This window comes from Artibeus jamaicensis, unplaced genomic scaffold, assembly GCF_021234435.1.
Source record: "Artibeus jamaicensis isolate MK-2021 breed Jamaican fruit bat unplaced genomic scaffold, CSHL_Jam_final scaffold_1964, whole genome shotgun sequence".
Classification (NCBI taxonomy): Eukaryota; Metazoa; Chordata; class Mammalia; order Chiroptera; family Phyllostomidae; genus Artibeus; species Artibeus jamaicensis.
Window position 1 is genome coordinate 44,959,040 of NW_026522030.1, and position 21,783 is coordinate 44,980,822.

At 36.7% G+C, this 21,783-nt stretch overlaps 1 protein-coding gene across 3 annotated transcripts in view; it reads left to right on the plus strand.

The window, feature by feature from the left end:
- KDM4C (lysine demethylase 4C) overlaps nucleotides 1-21,783 on the plus strand; it is a 371,183-nt gene that overhangs the window by 251,241 nt on the left and 98,159 nt on the right. For 2 of the 3 annotated variants that reach the window (XM_037156753.2, XM_053656546.1), the window contains 2 exons: nucleotides 2,464-2,519; nucleotides 4,664-4,772. The exons of the other annotated variant lie outside the window; for it this stretch is intronic. In XM_037156753.2, the coding sequence (XP_037012648.2) occupies nucleotides 2,464-2,519; nucleotides 4,664-4,772 (165 nt within the window). The remainder of the gene's footprint in view (nucleotides 1-2,463; nucleotides 2,520-4,663; nucleotides 4,773-21,783) is intronic. 3 annotated transcript variants of the gene reach the window in all.

The following is a 21,783-nucleotide window of genomic DNA, read 5'->3' on the forward strand; positions in this document are numbered from 1 at the left end:
TCAACTAAGATGACATCAATGATAATGAAGAGAAGAAGGTGGATTTGGATGTGGGATTGATAGAAGTTGATTGATTGGATCTAAAATGAGAGGAAAATTATGTCTTCCAGTATGAGCTAGAGTGGATGGTTCATACTACTGATTGGAAACAGTGTGAAGGTTTGAGAAGGTACAGGTTTGGGAAGAACATGTGAGTTCAGTTTTGTACATGCATTTCATGTGTTTGAGATGCCATTGGAGCAGTCAGCCATCTCAGGAGATAAATGTTTCACTCATTCGCTTTTTGAGGATTAGGATAGTTTATCAGGTGCCCAACAAGCCAGTGTGGGAGAAAAGTGAATAGCACTGATAGGAATTGTAGTGTTTAAGGAGCTTGAAAAGATGCCTGTTGAAGGAAGCTAATGATCAACCAGAGATGGAGAAAGGCAGTGAAGAGTGTTGGGTCGTAGCAGCCACAGGGAAAAACGAAGACATTATCAACAATATTGAAAGCTACTAAGAGGTCACGCATACCAAGGACTGAATTATCTCTTACACTTTGTGACATGGAGGTTACTGGTGATCCTAGGAAGAACAAATTTTGTATTTGGTAGGTGGGAGTCTTAACTTCACTTAAAATGTACATCTACATATTCTACTTTAGAGGACTTTTTCCACCTGTTGTAGTAATACCCTGCAAATCTTTTAATGATCCTAATCAGGTTCTTTAAAGCCGCTTCCATGCTGCTTTGCTGTATTTAACTCTGCTAACCTGTCCTTTTAGGTGTCTTCTCACCACTAATTTCATTAATCAGACATCTAATTCTCTTAGTGTCTGAGCTCCTCACAGTTCACAGCTCTCCTTTGCTGCATTCCCACTTTGATATTGAAATTTTTTATATATAATTTTGACCTTGGGTTTTTTGTTGTTTTTTTTTCATTTTTATCCTCCCCTATTCCATAATTGGATTTTGAAACACTCCTTCTGTTGTGTGCTGCATCAAAACATTATTTCAAAGGCTTTGTGATGTGGATAGAGAAATTCTTCCATAAGTTATCTCTTTAAGCTGGGTTTCTTATGGGTTCACATGTATATACACAAAGCAGCGTTCGCTACTTTGAACCATCGATCATCGCCTAGGAAATCTCAAATATATGTGCAGAGATGTTCCAGACACACAAAACCATTGAATGTCTCCAGTTGTTTGCCTTTTTTCCCTGCCTATTAAGAATTACATAGATACGTTGATTTTCCTCAGTTGTTTTTTTTTTCCTCAGAAAAATAAAAGCTATGGAGTCTGACACTCTGTTATTAATAGTTGATACATTAGAGAGTCCTTGTAAAGGTTTGCAGAACTGTCAGAATTACTTACAGGTCACCTTGGAGAACAGTTAAAGAAGTTTTCTATATACAGCATAGAGGGAAAAAACCCAAATAGGCTGTATCTATTGATACTTTAAAATTGATTTTATTGGGGTCACATAGGTTAATAAAACCATGCAGGTTTTGAGTGTACAACTTGATAAAACATCGTCTGCATACTGCATTGTGTGCTCATCACCCAAAGCCTGTAACTATTTTAAAAACTCCATTAATGCAGTAAATGGGAAGGACAAGCTTGACGTTGAAAATAAGTTACTTAAGTATAATATTTAACAAAAAGTTCTAGGTCAACCAAAGGTATTGATTGCATTGCTTTCTGGTCCTATTTTTCCCCAGGGCCTTTTCCATAGGGTTATAGTGAGAAATGATGAGTAAAGTTTGTATTTGTAGTGAACGTCATCATCTTGGAGTGAAAAAGTCCATACCAATCTAAGACATATATTTCCAATAATGTTTTGGCGTTGTCTTCTGCAGCTGGATAGCCTGGGTTCTTCAGAACAATTTTCCAAAGCCATTTGCCCACAGAAAGACCCAAATAATAATTTTTATGATCTCTAGCTGATCCTCAGCTTCCTGTAACAGGCATCTCTTTCAAGATTCTTAAACACTAATTTCTAGCATAGGCCCTTTTCACTTCTCTGTCCACATCTTTTTACGAAGAGCTTCCTGCTTCTTATCTCGGAGTGAAGTGTACCAGTTCTCTGTTTTTTGGGCTTTTTAGCCATCTTGACATGAGTGGGTTCCCAGATCACAAGAGAACCCAGCTGTTTTCTGTTCTAGAATTGTAGTTCATACCTCTCCAGATACCAAGTTCTCTGTGTCACAGCTTTCCTTCATAGATGGCAGCTGGACATGGTACCAGGAAAATGATGGTTTCCTCTAGGAGATACGTATACTGAGAACATTTTTAAGTATACCCTCACCTTTCAACCTCTTTTCTTCCATTCGCTTTTTGAACTGATCAGAGATGGGCCTTCATAAAATTCCTGATGGTTTTAATTTTAAAATAAAAAATTAGAATAAAAGGGAATATTTAGCTAAAATAGTAATGGCTTTTATTATATAGATCTGATGATTGTGTGGGTTTTTTTTCCTCCTAGGAGTGCTGTCTCTGCAATTTGAGAGGGGGTGCTCTTAAGGAAACTAAGAACAATAAGTAAGTAATCTGTTAGTGTGTTGAATTTCACTGTTTTCTTCCTCTCTAATGGTTGAGTCTCTGGGTGGCAGTTTGCTTTATCCATCATTATTGGACACGTTGTTCCAAAGCTTGTGCTGTAGGGATCTGACGTTGGAATTCTGTACAGGGACCATCACTGACACCACATTTACCTCTGCTGGACAGAGATGTTCTAAGTCTTGCTTCTGTTTTATGTCTTTGACACCATGAAAAATAACTCCTCTTTTACTAACAGATTTTTTAAAAATGAAGTCAGCCCATATCTTTCTAGGTGCCTTTGGAATTCTCGCATTTAATGTGATGAATTCTATTAGTCTAATAAAAACAGTACACCTGAAAACAGTGAAATATGTTAACTTCAGATAAATAAAATCAATCATGGTCATAACAGTAAAACAAAACCATTTATTTTAACACCAGCAAATTAGAAGAAAGTGTATATATGACGATAGAAACACAGGGAGAAAACATTGATTTTAAGATTTAAAGAAAGGTAACCTTTGTGTATGTGTGTGTGGCAATTGTTAAAGTATATTTTTGTGTGAGTTTTATCTTCGTGACCTGATTATAAGATTTAAAATGGGGCCAAAGCATTTATAGGATCCTTTGGAAATAGAAACACGTAGAAGTGGTTTATGTAGAGATTTTAATATGGCACTTGATAGATTCAGCCCCAAGGTAAGTTTTATTTGGCCAATACACATTTTATAAATTTGACCCAAATTTGAAAAGTTGAGAGACTTTTACATTAAAATCCATATTTTCATCTTTACTTGAAAAATGATTGTGCATCTCTATAGGGCAATAAGAAGTAGAGATGAGAACCTGATCTAAATGGGCTTGCACTGCCCAGGTTGCCATGATTTAACCTGTGCACTGCATTTGTTCACATCCTGTGTGGTCCCACCAGTACTGGACTTGGACCCCGGGGGCTGTGATAATGGAGTTTCCATAATCATGTTCATGTGCACATGTTTCTCATTGCTGATAAGGAAGAATAAAGGCATTTGACACTCCTGCATTGATAAATTTTAGTCCAAGGAACTATTTTCCCCTAATTTTGGATCCTCATCCTTCACAGTTCATGTGATTTGCACTATATTAAAAAGTATTGAGCTGTTCTGGGATGTTGTACAGGTCATGTAGGCCGTGAGATGATTTAGGGGGTACTGCACAGACAGTTGATAACAACTTCTCATCCTAGTTTGTACTCGGACAGAAAGAAATAGTGGTTACTGTAGAATTATAGAACTCAGTTATTTTTGAAGGAGTGCCTTGATGGGGTTGACATTCTGTTCCTGTCTTTGAAGACAGGATAGAGTCTTGCATTGTTTTAGTGAAATGAGTACACTTTGATTTAAAAATAGGTTGGTGGATTGATAACTCTTTCAAGATCTTTTTAAATCTCAAGAGTCTTTGTTTGGGGCATGACATTTATGAGAAACTTATTATGTTGGTGGGGATGTTGTCATTTTTCTGGAGTAATTCAGAATTTGAAACGAGATACTAGATTTTAAGTAGGAAACAAGGGAATAAGCTAAATTTCCTTTCTTCTTATCTCTCGGTTCCTTCGATTATAGTGAGATTGCAATGAGAAACAATTTAATTAAAGAATTAATCAATATTAGTTTTTTTAGAAAACCTGCTGTTTGTTTTGGTTTGCTTTATGCCATTTGTATTATGTAAAAACATTATATGCTATATCCAGTTCATAACTTTTATTAATTGAATTACTCTTTTACTATATATTAATTAGCTAAAGTATATTAAACACATCTCTCTATATTTCGGTATAGCTCTCTCTATGTTTCATTTCAAATGAAACAGCAAGCCTACATTTCAGTATTTTGCAGATCATACATAGAAAAGTATGTATATTGAATTGAGTCTTTGGTCTTCACCTAGTTTCTCATGTCACAGTGGTAGGCAGATGTGCTACTGAATCCATCCAGGTATTACAAGTTTAAAATTCAAAGGATAGTCAGGTTATGATAGATTCAGGCTTTTGACTTTCTTTCCTATCTCTGTGTTTCCCCTTTGTGAGAATTACATCACCTGCTTGATGTACAAGGTATATAAGTTTAGGGAACTTGTGTTTATGTTTAATGTCTCCTTTTCTGTAGGTGGGCCCATGTCATGTGTGCTGTTGCGGTCCCAGAAGTTCGATTCACTAATGTCCCAGAAAGGACACAGATAGATGTAGGCAGAATACCTTTACAAAGGTTAAAATTGGTGAGTGGCAAAGCTTCCTTTTTTACCTCATAAATTGGTATTAACTTTAAGTTCTGAACATTTTTTAGGAGTGTACACATTCCCAAGATATGTTTTCTTCATTTTATTGTTCTGCCCTTTTTTTCCATTTAGCCTAAATTTACTTACCTGTACATACTCTTTTCTTGTTATATTGTAAATATGCTTGTAACCTTACTCAAATTCTGTCTGAAATAAGGCAAAGAAATACTATATTTCCTGGATTAATGTGAATTTTCAAACTATAGGCTGTCTCGTGAAGTTTTTCCATGATGGCCCTGAGCTATCTAACTTAAACTCCCCTCCCCCTCCCCTCCCCTCCCCTCCCCCCCCCGCCCCTCCCCTCCCCTCCCCTCCCCTCCCCTCCCCTCCCCTCCCCTCCTCTCCCCTCCCCTCCCCTCCCCTCCCCCCCCCCTCCCCCCACCCTTCCCTCTTCCTCTCCTCCTTCTCCCTCTCCCTTCTCTCCTCCTCTCTCCTCTTTCCTCTCTCTCTTTGATTGGTCTTAGCAAAATGCATCTAACCTGATTATATCATTCTTCACCAAGAAGATACTTGCAGAGAAACACAAAAAATCTTATTATTACCCAGGGATTTTCACACTTATAATAACTTACCAAATTCTCTGCCTGATTATCTTCTTACCTATTCAGAAACTTTCATAAACATCTTTCCAGTGGTTCCCTTTGTTCAGAGTATTTTTTTTTTATTGAAAAGATAGGCCTTTAATGTCTTTAACATTGAAGTGACCTTGGAGTTCTGTTAAATTGTGAGCCAAAAGATCACTAGGTTATGTTCTTATGGTTCATATTTAATGAGAATTTCCCCTAAAATTAAATTGCATGACCTTAAAAAACTGGAGCATATCTTACACATGGACTTAATACCCTGGAATTTCTTCAGTTCTTGGTATTTTTAACTTGAGGTCTTTCCACTTATAGAATGTTTCTGGGAGTGTAGCTATAACAATGTACCTTATTATTAGCTTGTTTTGTTACTAGTTTTTTCCCCTAGTGGGCAACCGGTCATATTGTCTTTGGACCTCTGCTCGAGTACTTAGAACCTAATCTAGTGTCTCTTGTTCTCAGAGAAGGCAGAATGAACACTGCTGTCTTTCTTCATAGCTCTGTGAAGATTTCACATTGCTAGAGAGCATTGGCCCTGTATGGAGCTGATGACTGCTGTTGGCAGACAGGAGTGGTGGAACTATCATGCTCAGGCTGTGGCAATGGAAGTTTTGTGAATGAGATGGAAATGAATGGGTCATTGAAAAGGCCCATTAAAACTCACTGTCAGAAGAGAGTTCTGTTTTGGTGCCTGGCTTCCATAGGAAAGCTTGAAATTTTATCTCTTGGTCACCAATTTTTTTAAAAAATGAAAAAAAATTTTTAATATTTTATTTATTTTTAGAGAGAGGGGAAGGGCAGGAGAAAGAGTGGGAGAGAAACATCAATGTGTGGTTGCCTCTCATGTTTCCCCTACTGGGGACCTGGCCCGCAACCCAGGCATGTGCCCTGACTGGGAATCGAACCAGTGACCCTTTGCTTCACAGGCCTGTGCTCAATCTACTAAGCTACACCAGCCAGGCCTGAAAATTTTTTTAAGACTTGCTATTGGTGGGGAAAAAAAGAAGAATTGCTATCAGGCAGGATATTTAAAAAAATGTTGAGTTCACATGTCAAAGAACTTTTAGTGTTTAATGTGACATACTAACAGATACCTTACATTTTCATTTTTATGGTTTACAATAATATATATTTTCAATAATTCAAACACTACACTGAAAGATGACTTACCCAGTTTAATGCCCCTCAGAATGAGTGGTCTCTGCTCTTACCCTGGCACCTGTTGTCCCTGAATGTTTCCTTAATGATGTAGTGTTATTCACACCAGTCCCGAAAGGGTTTTAAGAAATAGGGGGGAAGGACAGACTGATCATTTCAGTGCCATTCAGGAAGGCACACCAAGTTGTATTTAGAAGTCTGGAATCTGATGATTGCATGGGAAAGTGACAAAGCTTATTGTTTTCTTCCCAGTGGTGTGCCTTGCCTTAATTGTGTATATCACATATTCCTTCTGAAATGTTTTCCACCCTCAAACAATTAGTACCTTTATAGGAATATGTCTTGAGTGAATTTAAGATCACCTAAAGTCTATTTCAAAAGACATTGCAGAGATGATTATTGACATACAAATGTCCATGACACAGTTTGGGTGAAAATATCAGGCTTTAGGTTAGATTGTTTTTTCTTTTTTTAATGTAATTTTATATGCAGAGAGAATTTCATAGTATATTTATCAAAATGCTCACACTGGTTAACTTAAATGGGAAAATTCAAAGAGAAACTTCATTTTGTGGGGAAAAAAACCCCACTAAAAATGCTGTAATTATTTGAAAGGCAGCAAAAGCATGAAGTCTGGATAACTTTTTCACCAGGAATCCTCACCAAAGTGCTGCCACCCTGGTGAATCTGTCTGTGCCCTCGTCTTAGTTAGTGTCCTTCAGTGATAGCAGCGCACTCAGGCAGATTGGCTTTGAGTAACAAAACTTACAAATGATCACTTGTGTGGGGGGTGGGGTGCACCTTTCCAGAGAATGGAGTGGTAGTCAAGGATATGCTTTCCTGATATTAGCATTCTTTTGAAGTTTAAATAGTCTAATGAGTGCATGGCCAGTGGGAATTCAGAGCAGCCCCCGCCAACCCCCCCCTTTTTTTTTTGACACAGGGGCAGCCCTTTGTATCTAGTGAATGTATGTATATGTATGTGCCAGTATTGGTTTCAGCCTTTTTATGGAGCTGTAGCCAAAACTTTCTGGGTGCTAGACTGTCCCCCACCTTCTTATTCATGCAGAGGGGGAACATTAAGAAATAGATGTTAGTGTGAACTTACTTCACCAAACAATTATTATCTTACCTTGCCAAATACTTAGTGTATATATATTATTTTATTTATTTATTTTTGTGGTTTTTTTGTGTGCATTTTTTTTAAAGATTTTATTTATTTATCTTTAGAGGGGAAGGGAAGGAGAGAGGGAGAGAAACATCAATGTATGGTTGCCTTTTGTGCGTCCCCTGCTGGGAACTGGCCTGCAGGGAACCTGCCTGCAACCCTGGCATGTGCCCTGACTGGGAATCGAACCTCGATTGTCTGGTTCGCAGGCCCGCGCTCAATCCACTGAGCTACACCAGCCAGGGCCTTGTGTGCATTTTTAAAAAATACTTTTTATTGATTATGCTATTATAGTTTTTCCAATTTTCCCCTCTCTATGCCCCCTCTGCCCTGCTCTAGCAACCCTCCAGCATTCCACCCCCCACCTTAGTTCATGTTGATGGGTTGTACATGTAAGTTCATTGAGTCCTCTGTTTCCCATACCATTTTTATCTCTCCCCATCTACCTTATGCCTACTAACCATGCTTCTTCCCTGTACCTTTTCCCTTCTATTACTCCTTTCCCTCTCCCCACTGAAATCCCTCTGTGTGATGTCCATTTCTCTCATTCTGTTCCTGTTCTGGTTGTATGCTTAGTTTTTGTTTTCATTGTTTTTCTTTTCTTTTAGGTTCATTTGTTGATAGTTGTGAACTTGTTGTCATTTTATTGTTCATATTTTTAATTTATTTTTTCTTGGATAAGTCCCTTTAACATTTCATATAATAATAGCTTGGTAATGATGAACTCCTTAAACTTGGTCTTAACTGAGAAGCACTTTATCTGCCCTTCCATTCTAAATGAAAGCTTTTCTGTATAGAATGATCTTGGATATAGGTCCTTGCTTTTCATGATTTCATATACTTCTTTCCAGCTCCTTCTTGCCTGCAAGGTTTCTTTTGAAAAATCAGCTGATAGCCTTATAAGAACTCCTTTTTAGGTAATTCTCTTCTTTCCTCTTGCTGCTTTTAGGAATCTCTCTTTATATTTAATCTTGGGTAACTTGAACATGATATGTCTTGTTGTGTTCTTCTTTGGGTCCAACTTCTTTGGGATTCTCTGGGTTTCCTGGACTTCCTGGGAGTCTATTTCTTTTGCTAGTTTGGGGAAGTTTTCCTTCATTATTTGTTCAATTCAGTTTTCAATTTCTTGGTCTTCCTCTTCTCCTTCTGGCCCCCTTATAATTCGGATATTGGAACGTTTCAGTTTATTCCACAGGTTTGTAAGAGTCTCTTCACTTTTTCAAATTCTTATTTCTTCATTTTGTTCTACATGGATGTTTACTTTTTCCTTTTGTTCCAAATTGTTAGTTTGAGTCCTGTTTTTCTTCCTGTCACTGTTTGTTCCCTCAACATTCTCCTTTATTTCACTTTGGGTATCCTTTATTTGTTTTTTTATTTTTCCACCAAGCTCAATCAGATCTGTGAGCATTTTGATTACCAGGGCTTTAAATTCTCCATCGCATAGATTGGCTATCTCCTCACCAGTTAGTTCTCTTTCTGAAGTTTTGCTCTGTACTTTCATTTGGGCCCTATTTCTTTGTCTTGGTGTAGCTGATAAGTTTTAAGGGGGCGGGGCCTTAGGTATTCTCCTGAGAGGGCAACCCTCCTTGCCTGCTTTGGCGCTGCCTGTGGCAGAGGGGCAAAGGAGGGAACAGTGCCGCTCTCCTCATCTCTAGTACACTTTTCTAGGGACTCTTGTGTGAGACTGGGAGCTTCTCCTACCACCGCAACCACTGTAGCTCACAGCAACCTCTGAGTCCCCTTAAGTCAGCTTCTCCCTCGGAGCCCTCCCAGCTGCACAGCTAGCCCTGCCCCGAAGGTCAGCCATACTGGTCTGGTTGTTCTGGTTGATTTTTTCTTTCATTCCTTTGTTGTTGGAGTTTGATGCAGTTTGATTTTCTGGTGCTTTTGGTTGTTTATTGGTTGTTATTTTCCTTTTGGTTATGCAAGGCAGCGAAGGGTCTCTACCTACTCCTCTGTCTTGGCCAGAACTGTTAGTGTATATATTTTAATAAGACATTGCTCTTGCCTTCTGGAATCTTGTAGTCTAGATCAGGCTTTCTCAACTTGGACTCTGTTGACCTTTTGGAGAGGAAAATTCTTTGTTGCAGGTGATTGTCATGTGCATGGTAAATTGTAGTATTCTTCAGCAAACAGACAGTGCCATATGTTTCCTGGGAGGGAAAATCACTCCCGTCTGAAAATCTACTGGTCTACAAGGAAGACATATACATAAAGAGACAATTTTCATTTCGAGACAGATAATATTTTGGTTGAAAGAAGTAAGACTGAGAAAAGTGAAATTCTTAATTGCCTTAAAAAAACATCCTAGGGTGGCTCCCCCCCCCCCAAATTATTTCATGTCAATAAAGTATTAGAATTCAGTAACATGTGCATATTTGCTACTCTCTTAATTATATATAATCTGATTTAGTATTTTAGCATTATCTTTTCTTATAGAAATTGAGCAACACTGAAGTATAATCAAGTTTCTTAAAGATTAAAATTCCATGAATTTAATCCTGTAACCTTTAACACATACATGCACATGGTAGTTTACTACATAGTAGTAAATATTTATGAAATAAACAAAAGGCAGCAAATTGTTATTTATCATTTGTGCTTTTGGCTTAAAATTATGATGGCTTCATGATTTGATCAGACAATGCCAAATGGTTTGTGCCTTTTTATGGTTTCCACTTAAAAAGTTGTGGTGGTAAATTCACACACATTTCTGTGAATGTTGCTCTAAATCCAGGCATTCATTTCCTTATTGGCATCACAGGATATGTGTGATTAAGTCATAGAGCCTAATGGTCCATTGCAGAACTTATGGAACACCCCTGCAGCACTTGCCCTGTAGCCTGAGAGTTCTGATCTTGGAGTGACCTGATGTCGGTAGAACAGATTGCTCACCCAGGAAGCAGCAGCAAGGGGGACGCTGAGACTCTCTCAGTGCCCACTAGGTGGTGCTGATGTACCAGTTTCCCATCCACTTGCCCTTAGATTGCCTCCCTTAGCAAGCCCACCCTTGTAGAAGAGAGAGAGAGAGAGAGAGAGAGAGAGAGAGAGAGAGAGAGAGAGAGAGTGTGTGTGTGTGTGTGTGTGTGTGTGTGTGAGAGAGAGAGAGAGAGAGAGAGAGAGAGAGAGAGAAAATTCAAGCTGGGGTGCTCTAGCCCAAGGGATAGCAGCAGGGTAGGGAAAATATTGTTTGCTGAATTCCAGAGGGCAAGTTTTTAGTTCAGTTTTTCATTTAATCTTCAGAAAAGAAGTGCTTTCACTTGGGGCAAGTTAGTGTTTTTTTGTGTGAAGTACTAAGCAACACTAGTAAAAGCCAGTAGCTGTAAGAGGCTTACAGAACGGCCATGAGTTTAAAATGTATTCTGAAATAGGAAAACTGTATATTTTTTAAAATGCTCATTATTAGCAGGCTTTCTAGATTATGGAATATTGGTATTTATGCAGAGGTATTTGAATATTTTGGTAATACCATTATTAGCCTTTTATTTATTCATAAGTTCAACATGCAGCTTTTGAAATGCCCCTCTGTATAATTATTTTGTGTAAGAAGATTTTTGTTCAGGATGTAAGGAAGGATTTGTTGACTTTAGCAGAATTTTCCTCTTACTTAGTGACCAGTAGAAAGAAGAGACAGCAAATGGAAAACAAGAGTTTCAGTGCTCTCTAGTAGATTATGTTGGTCCTGAAATGGTGTGTGCTTCAGGAGAACCTTTATCTCATCCAGCCACCTTGTTTGGTAATATCACACTTGTGGCCTCCACTTGTGAGATAATTAAATGGACAAAAATGATGAGAGTAGACTTTTTTCCAAGATATTTTATTTTATTTTGGTTGCTGATAATTTGAAATACTTTAATAAAATTCATTTTTTTTAAAACCAAAATTTTAGTGCAAAATATATTTGGCTATAGTGGTTGATCTTTATCTCATTAGTTTGTTCATTTTTTCTTTAAAAATATTTAGCTTTTGTGTACAGTAATTATTTAGGGGGTTGTTGAAGTAATTGCTGCCTTATCTAAAAAATGCTACAGGTTGCTATCTAAATGCATTAGGTTATTAAGCAGAACCATCTCTTTATAGGAAAGAAATGGTTGAAAGTTACCTGAGTAGGCTACACCCGAAGTCATATTTGAAAGGGGAAACCATTTTCTCTGTCTATTTAAGCATTCTTCTGACTCTTAATGCAAAAGGAATTAATTCATTTAGAATGAATCCCTTTGCTTCTGAATGACTTTTCCATATAGGAAAAGTTATCTTTGTGGCAAGTATTGTCATTTCCAGCCTCTTCCTCATGTTCTCCAATACCTTCTCTGCCTATCCAGAGAACATCAGGGCTTTGGCCCTTGGTGGGGTATTGAGGACATTTCCTGTTCCCCACTTGAATGGTGTGTTCAGGGACAGTAAGTCTAGGGGTTTTTTGGAGTCACAGATGGTTGGTATGCCTGAGGACAAAAAGAAAAAATTGCCCACAGGGGAGGCACATGATAATAGATTTTAGAATTTTCTCCATCATTTCTTTTTCTTATTTTCTTCTGTTTTGTTTTCTTTACTAATGTGACTGGTTGGCCATTGTCATAGCTGAATCTTTAGAAGAGGAACACAATTGTGCAGAGATAAGAACACACACAGAGAATTAGGGAACACACGTGAATTAGAATATCTTTTTTTGGTTTTCACAATAGAAAAAAATGCAGGTAAAATTATCAGGAAGAATTAAGGACAGGAAGTTAGAGAGGGCAGACAATGTTTTTATAGTATGATCGCACAAGACAGCACTATCATCTGCTGGAGCCATCTTCAATATCAGTATCATCTTTGGAAGCATATTACCAAAAAATCATCATACTTGATTGTCAAATTTAAGGGAGGAACATTAAAAAAACTCAGCTAGAGGAGTAAAATAGCATGAAGTTCTGGCACTACATATTAACCATGAATATCTATTACATACATTGACCACTTTTTGAAGATTAAATTAAAGACCTATGGAATTTATTATGTAGATAAAACAGCAAGACCAGTTTATAGATTCTAAAAAATCTTAGAAAATTACAGCAGACCCTAAATGCAACTGTTAGTTTTAAACATTTTTCCTGTTGGAGGGACAGTTCTCAAGTAGAAGTGTTGTAAGAATGTTTCAATATTAAATTGTGTGTATCAAAGCAAATAATATCTATCTTGATTGTGTTTTTGCATAAAAATTTGGTGGTGTTAATTGACCACCCATCCATCCCCTCAGTGGCTCAGCACAGTGTCTTCAGTTTCTGTGTCTGTAGGAACTCCCAGGATTTTTACATTTGAAATCCTGTTTCTGTAACCAAATGGAGAAATGAATTCAGAATAGCTGCACTTGCCCCCAGGCACTCGATGCCCTCCATCTGATTTGTATTTGACAAGTGAACCAAGCACAGGCACAAGTGTTCTCTGAGTGAAGAACATTATTTTGAAAAGGAGTTTACACTGCAATGATGACTGAGCTACAAGCCTTTTAGTGTCTGGCTGAGACCAACTATTCTGCTTAGAAGCCTCTATACACTTTAAAATGTGTACCTGAAGGCAAATAATAGTGAACTTGAAAGCCAAAGATTATAGTTTTGAAAGGTACATCAATTCTGAAAATACAGTGGTTTCACTGTAGTATTCCATCTGAAGAGTTGCATCAAGGTAGGGGGAATACATTCAGTTTTCCTACTTCAGAAGAAGGAAGGCACTTGTTCTCTTGCTAACTGACTTATGTTATCAGATGTATTAAATACTAAAAATGGAATTACTGAGAGAGAGATGAAGTCTGCCTCTTGTGCTATAAGATCATTCTGAATCCTATGTAGTTAATGTTACAGCAGTGTTAGAGAGCAGCTTTGCTTTCTTTTTAGAGGAGTTATTGTTGTATTTGCAGAGCCTCTGTTAATGCATTTTGGGAAATGTAAAGACATTGATTATCTTTCATCACTTTAAAAGAAAAAAAGTAGTGTTGTAAAGGCAATAAAAAAAGCCATTATGTTCTGCATTAACTCATGTACTGATTTATTCTCATCTTCAGTTATTTTTCAAGACAAAGGAATTCTAAGAGAATAATAAACATAGACAACGATGAGTGAGTTTATTGTTTAAATGTAGTTGTGGAAAAATTTGCTTTGAGTAGTGAACTGATGGAGGAATAAGTGATACTACAAATGACATAATTATGGTGTGGTGTGTGTGAGTCCTATTATTTAATAAGTCCAGTGTAAAGTTTATAATATCATTAAGAATGTTCTTCAGGACTTAAAATACATATGTCCCCAACTGTGTAAGATTTTAAAATAAATGTAGTATAAAAAAAATGTACATTTGTAGCTGTATAGTTCTTAACTGTCAAAATGATTTGCTACAGGGACTAGATCCTATTGCAAGCTGTCAAATTTGTATATTGCTATAATACCAAACCATAAAATCTTTTGAGTGAAATGGAAAATGTCAGATGGGCATGACTACAAATAATATACTTTCTGAAGGCTGTAGACGTCCATAGGAGAAAATGTGTAAATGCATGAAATGTTATCTTGTTACTATGGATTTTTCTTTATCTGCTGAAAGAAGACTGTGAGGCAAGAGAAAATTGATTGGGACCTTTAAATTTTTAGTTTTGAGTTAATTTTTCTCCATGAGGCCTAATTTTAAAAACATTGTTAGATAAGTAGAACTTCAGGTACCATATTTTGCCGTGTATAATGTGTGCCGATGTTTTTGTGGGAATTATACATGGATTTATTATACCCATGGGTGTATGTAATTATCATACCCATGTATAATGTGCATCCTTATTTTTCTCTCAAAAATTTGGGTAAAAAGAGGTGTGCATTATACACTGCAAAATACAGTAATTATTAAAGAGTATTGTGACAGAGTAATCTTAGTTTTTAGCTTGCACTGCTGAATGGCCTGTTTTTTTAATCTTGTCTGTGTGAGTAGGGATTACTGATGGGTCTTTTTTAATACATATATATACTCTTTACTTTTTTTAAAAAGATTTTATTTATTCATCTTTAGAGGGGAAGGGAAGGAGAGAGGGAGAGAAATATCAATGTATGGTTGCCTCTCATGCATCCCCTGCTGGGCACTGGCCTGCAACCCAGGCATGTGCCCTGACTGGGAATTGAACTGCAATCCTTTGGTTCACAGGCTCGTGCTCAATCCACTGAGCTACGCCAGCCAGGGCTACTGATGGGTCTTTCAACTGACTGTGTGAGTTGGGACCAGGGTTCCAGAGATGGGGTCACCCCTTTTGCTCTAACATTGACTGGGCCAGTGCCAACAAACATGTGCCAAACCGGGGCAGCTGTGAGACAGCTCTGAACAAGCACGAGGGTTTTTCTTAGTCAACAGTGATTGGCAGCAGACATTATAATTTTTGAAAGGAATAGTTATTATTGTCAAACAGCAGATTCATCATTATTTTTCTAATATTTTAGATGAATTGAGTTGTTTATTCTTTCAGAAAGTTGTTTTAAAAATCAACAAAAATGTTATAAATGCTTTTTGTGTAAAGTGAGAATTCTTTCATACTTGTTATTAATTGAACATAAGTCACTGTGGAATATTTTAGGCATATTCCCATAATGCACTGATGCCATTTTCTAACTTATAGGTGCAGGTATCAGCACAGTTTCAGGCAGCCACTATTGGGATATATTGATTTGAAATAAAAGGTTCTCTGAGTTCATTTGGATCATGCAGTTCTTAGGCCTATGTTACGCTGAGATTGAGTGTGTGGGCTCTGGATAAGATTGTTTGATTACTGCATCCTCCATTTAGGCAAATTTGGCCTTGCAGTTTAACCTCTCTGATGAGCTCTCTGTAAACTGGGGTGACTGGGGGGATTAAATGAGAAAGTGAAGGGTCTGCCACATAGTGTCATTCAAGGTTCCTCATTGCTTATGGCTATTGATGCAGCCCCTTACTGCACAAATCTCTGTAAAGCTGCCTTCCAGCCAGTCAGGACCAGAGCAGATAAGTATTTACAAGGAGGAAGTAGGTGCCTGGTGTTGTCTCATCTGTTCATTCATTATTTTGTTCAACAAATACTTATTTAGGACTTGCTTTGTGGTTAAGTGATAGATGTACTTTGTTTTCACTTTTATAGATACTATAGCATAATGGAAGTTACTGAAAACTAGACAAGCAATTCCAAAGTACTATGGAAAGATCTATTTTAGTAATAATCCAGGATGTATTGAAGGATTTAAGTAGATTTGCAAAAAGTTGAGCAAGAAGGAAAAGTCCAGTATTCTCATGAAAGACAAATGTGTCCTGAAACCACTAAAAACACAGCCTACACTGGGATATTGTTGTCAAGGTGTGTGGCCACATATAAAAGGGGATTTGCTCTAAGAATCACACAGGATTGCACAAACCCATGAAAAGGTATTCATTCCAAAATTACTTTTAGTTTTAATTTCAGTTAAAAAAAATCACCTTTTCACTAACAGTTTTTGAGATCAAACTGCCTTAAAGATAACATTTTACATTGTGGATTTTTTTTTGTTTGGAATACAAAATACATTCCATCTTTCTTTAGAAACCAAATATTTTAATTTAAATAAATGGGGAAAGTAGTCAAGTAAATTGACTGTTTTTTATTGCAGAAATACTATATGAGGTTAATTGAAACTTCCAAAAAGTTTTTTTCTAGTGCCATCTCATTACTAATTTAAAAATTCATCAATTTTAAACACTTATTTTATCTTTGCAAAGCAAAAAAATTATGAAATCTTTTCAGTAAATAGCAGATATTTTTCGGTAAAAAGAATTATGACATCCTGGCAAAGGTATAATTTTAATAGACTAATGAGTTTTCTGACCAGAGTCGACTGAGCCTCATCTGATTTCTACAGTGATAAATTGACTGTGTCAAAATTTGCAGTCTAGTCTGGTGAAATATTTTACTTTGAAAGTTTAATTCTCATTTTTTATTTGCAAAAGCAGTGGTAGTGTCACAGCAGCTTATAACATGCTGGTCATTGGGTGTGATTTATTTCAATGAACGTCACTTGTTGGTGTGTTTAGTCGTTGTTGACCCATATTTAATCCTAAAAACTCTAAGTGGTATGAAATGTAATAAGTCAGTCACCCACTGTAGTTAAAATAAACAAACAAAAAAAATCTAAATCATGATCCACGGATCTATTCAGTTGTCTTTTCCTGGCTTCAGTGATGTCACAGGTTTGTATTTGACAGCTGTTGATTTGGGGGCAATGGAAGAGTGACAGCTTTCTTATAGCATTATGGGGATCCACCTAGAAGAATTTCTGCCACAAAGCATATATTTGAAATGTAATGTAATCATCTTTCATCGCATAACTTGGGGATCCTGGCTTGGCATTTTAAAGGTTTAAAGGGAAATTGTGGAATAAAGAGCATTTTTCTCATGCATTTAAATTTTTTTATTCAGTAAATATTTATGGAGCTGATCACAGTATTTGGTGCTCAGTGGTGGGGCATGAGATGGAGAGGGTCATTCCTTCTGTGGGGTCTAGATTCTGCAAGGACTTAGATCTAGAACTGCTAAGAATGTTATTTATTCTTTCGGTAGTTTGGGAAGGCAGAAGGGAAGGCCTGGATTAGCGCGTTCTTCCAAGGCGTTTCTGTACAGAGAGATGAGCATTTCTGTTTCCTAGTGTCGGGGTATCTAGATAATTTCGAACATGGGTAAAATACCAGAAGTTTACATTTTTAAAAATATGATGAAATTAGTTTGAGATTATTTTAGAAATAATAACGAACATCTTTAAAAAACAAACATTTTTAAAGGTATATTAACATCAAATTTGAAATTATTCATAGCTCACAAGAAAAAGCAGTATCTTACAACATTCAAAAATGAAACATTATTTACAATGTGTAGTGTTTCTGTTATCACAGCGTCTTGAAGTTTTATTGTTTTTTTAAGAATTGAGGAATGGTGTTGTTATTATTTCTTTTATTGTACAGAATAAGAGGCATAAACTCAGTACCTGTCACAGAAATGTGCTTTAAAATGTTTCTAGGAGGAAGCCATTCAGACAGAATCATCTTTTGGTATTATCCCATTTTTATGTTTCTCAAAGCTATTCGTAAATACAGGTGGGCAAAAGTAGGTTTACAGTTGTTTGTATGGAAAATAGCATAATTAACAAATAATAATACAAGAATAAACTATATGTTTCATGTACTGATAGCTATTAACCTAATTTTGCCCTATCCTGTATTTTTCAAATAATACTGTGAATATTACAGAACATTTTCATTGGCTGGTCAACTTAGAACTAAGGGGGAGATCATTGGCCCAAATGTTTTTAGAAACAACAAGAAAATTTAAATACTCATAGGTACCATTTTTTAAAGAATTCTTTTTTATGATTATAACTGTAGACACCAGCAACATGAGAATCACTCCTTTTCTTGGCAGGCCCAGGAGTTAATGTATGTGCATTTTCAGGCTTCTGAATTTGACAGGGGTCAATCAACATTTGATTTCAAAATTCCATCTTTCTTAGTGATGGAACTATTGAGTTCTAAGGTCTGTGTTCTTTTCCTGCCTGTAACGGTGTTGCAGTTTCTGTGCTCTTTGCGACATGCTGATTTGGGGAGCTGTGCCCGACAACTATGGCACATGACACCACCTCAGTGCACATTCTGCATAGATAAGGCATGACGGCCTTTTAACCTCAGCTTGCTGTGCACACAGAGGATGACAGCCCACCTGTACTGGGGAAACTAGACAAGCTATCATGATGTGCTCATTCTTAATCACATTCTGTTTCTCCCAGAAACATTCCAAGAAAATGACAGGCCAACCTAAGAGTTTAGGTTGTCAGCCGGAGAGACACGAGGCACAGGGCATCTCCAGCACAGATAAGGCTAAATTGTACTTTCAAAGTTTGACTTGTTTATTTATTGTTAGAATTGTAATATGTAGGTCATAGAAGGCTCTTGGTCCTTATTTTTTAAATTTTATTTTAAAGATTGACTTAGTTACTGTTTTTGTCATCAAAAAATTGTTCTACATTAAAATGGGAGCCATCTCTACCAGCCTCTGTGCCACCCCATACAAATGATCATGTCTGACGTACTGGAGTAATATTTTTGACTTTTCTATGGAGAAAATAGCTTTGAAGGATACAGCATTTTACCATACTATGTTATAATTAAGAGTGTGTTTCAAATAGCATACTATGTACGTATGATACTCAGACATATATACATAAATCTGTTTATGAGAGTATCAGTCTTTTAAATGTAATTGTGTTTTTTGTTTCCTTTGGTCTTACCATGAACCTACCAGCATTTATAACATTTTACACACCTTTGCTTAGCTCACTCACTTAGAAATTTTCAGGCTTCATTTTAGAAGCTTTTAAAAATAGAATTTATTCACCTAAATTTTACTAAAGGTGCTGCCGACTAATCATCAGGCGTGCCATTTTCCACATGTATAGAAACGTTTGAATGTAATAATAAAGTGTATGAGCTTTGTGGCCTGGCACCCTGGATTCACATCTCATCTCTGCCACATACCAATAACTTTAGAACCTGTCATCCTCCTTGGAAGTCTGTCCTTGATTTTTATGACAGTTGATTGACATCCCTTCTCTCTTTGGCCATTTGATTTCAGGTTCTTCTTGTCTCCATCTTGAATGTTTCTGTTCTCCCAGTTTCTGTCTGAAGCTTTTATTTTACCCTTTACATTCTCAGTAAGGATTTATAAAATCAGAATTGCAGTAATACTACCTTCTATCATTATTTTGAGCCCTTCACTCAGTGAGTGCCTAGCCGTAGTGCTCAATAAATGTTTCTTCCTATTCTTATTATGATTATATTATATACTATTACAATAACAAAATTATATTAAAATAACAATAATGTATATTATTTTTAAGTTTACTTTGATCATTTGGGGCACATTTTCTCATACATAAAATGTTACAAGTAACTAAATACCAATAAAATTTACAAATGTTTTAATGAATTTAGAGATAACTGTTGGGATTTAAATAATTATAGATTCACAGAAAGTTATGAAGGTAGTATAGAGATTCCTGTGTGCCCTTCAGCCACCATTCCTCTTTGGCTGTGTCTTATATAACTATAGTACAATATCAAAACCAAGAAGTAGATATTGGTACAGTATGTGTGTATAGTTCTATTTAATATTTATAGCTGTATTTTATTTTGAGGAAATGTAGTTCTGCAGAAATGGCTAAAAGGAAATGAAAACAAAAATAGTAGTAATGTATTGTGGTTTATAGCATAGAACTCTTGCCACTCAACATAAAACAGCCCTATAAAAATTGTGCAAACATTTGATCTTATACTTCACCGTAGGACAAGTACAGATGGCACATAAGCACATGATACGATGCTTAGTGTAATTATCCATCAGGTAAAAGCAAGTAAAAACACAGTGCAGTGCGAATAGTTATACGGGATAGTTCAAGTGAGTATCACTAACTGAGAGTGCCAAGCGGTGATGCCAGTGTGTGGCAGTAGGAACACTCCTGCATTGCTGGTGGGGATGCACAGTGGTGCAGCCACGTTGGAAACAGTCTGGCAATTTCTTATTAGATTAAACATACAATTCATACCATCCAGTAATCTCACTCCTAGAAATTTACCTAAGAAAATAACATTTATGTTCACACAAAAACCTATTAGTGCCATTTATAGTGGCTTTATTCATAATGGCCAGAATCTGGAAACAACCCTTTGTTTTTCAACTGGTGAATGAAGTAACCAATGTATAATACTACTACTACTTAGCAACAAGAAGTAACAAAGTACTGATACCATCGATGTGGGTGAATCTTAAGGGCATCATGCAAAGTGATGGTTCCACACTGTATAATGCTATGCAGATTAAAATCAGGGGAAAAAATAGCCCGTAAGGACAGAAACTAGGTTAGTGCTGGGGACTGTGTCTAGGTGGAGTGACTGACTGCTGAGGGACACGGAATTTTTTTTCTGTGCCAGTGGAACTGTTGTATATCTTGGTTGTTGTAGAGGTTGCATGACTTCATTTTTGGTCAAAATTTATAAAAGTCTAAACATTGAAAGATGAATTTTACTATATACCAATTACATTGTAATTTTTAAATAAAGTATAAAACCATATTTTTAATGTTGCTAGATTGACCGTGGAAATGGCTAAAATACTCATGATAATCCAGTGGTATAGGAAAAAGGAAATGTGGTGAAAAAACATAGACGTGAAAGGAAAGAGTGTAGATGACAATACAAAGGGAAATGTTTCATCTTGTAGAGTCCATGACTGCCCATATCTCCCCACATTCACTGTTTACACTGCCTGTAGATGATACTGGACTTTTGGGGGTCGAATCTTCCCCTTGGGAGGCTTTTTACATAGATCTCCCTTCATTCAGTAAGGATGGATTTTCATAGCTAAAATCCTGCTGCCAAAATCTTTCCTAAGAAAGGTTTTAGTTTCTTCTGCTTCATCGTAATCATTATCTCAGTGAGGATGAAATGAGATATTTGTTACATCTGTACATGGCTGGCACTGGATAGTGAAGTGATGATGTCAACTCTTATTTAATAGATGAGAAATCAGAAGTTTAAAGCGGTTATGTTATATAGATAATGATTGAAAATCTGTGAAAAATCTGGCCTTCAGACCCAAATTCCATGCTCTTTGCTAGTAGGCTATATTCACCTTTGAGTGAGATAGCTTCCTGATCTTCTCAAAGACTGAAAACACTCTTAGGCAGAAGTTACCTGTTTTCAGTATTTGCCATGAAAATGATTATTTTAGTTTAGATATACTACCTGTTTTTTGTTTTGTTTTGTTTTGTTTTGTTTTACTTCAGAGGAGTGTAAATGAATGCAGTACTTTAAAATGAGTCTGTCTTAAGCCCTTGGGAGAAATAGGTTACAGAAGAAAGGGGGAAATATTCTTAAATTAAGTTTTAAAATATTCTTACAAAGTGTCATTAGCTTTGCAGGGCCTGTCAAACTCTAGTTCACTCTTACCTGGTGTCAGATCTGTTGGAAAGCTTTGACAAACAGTTGG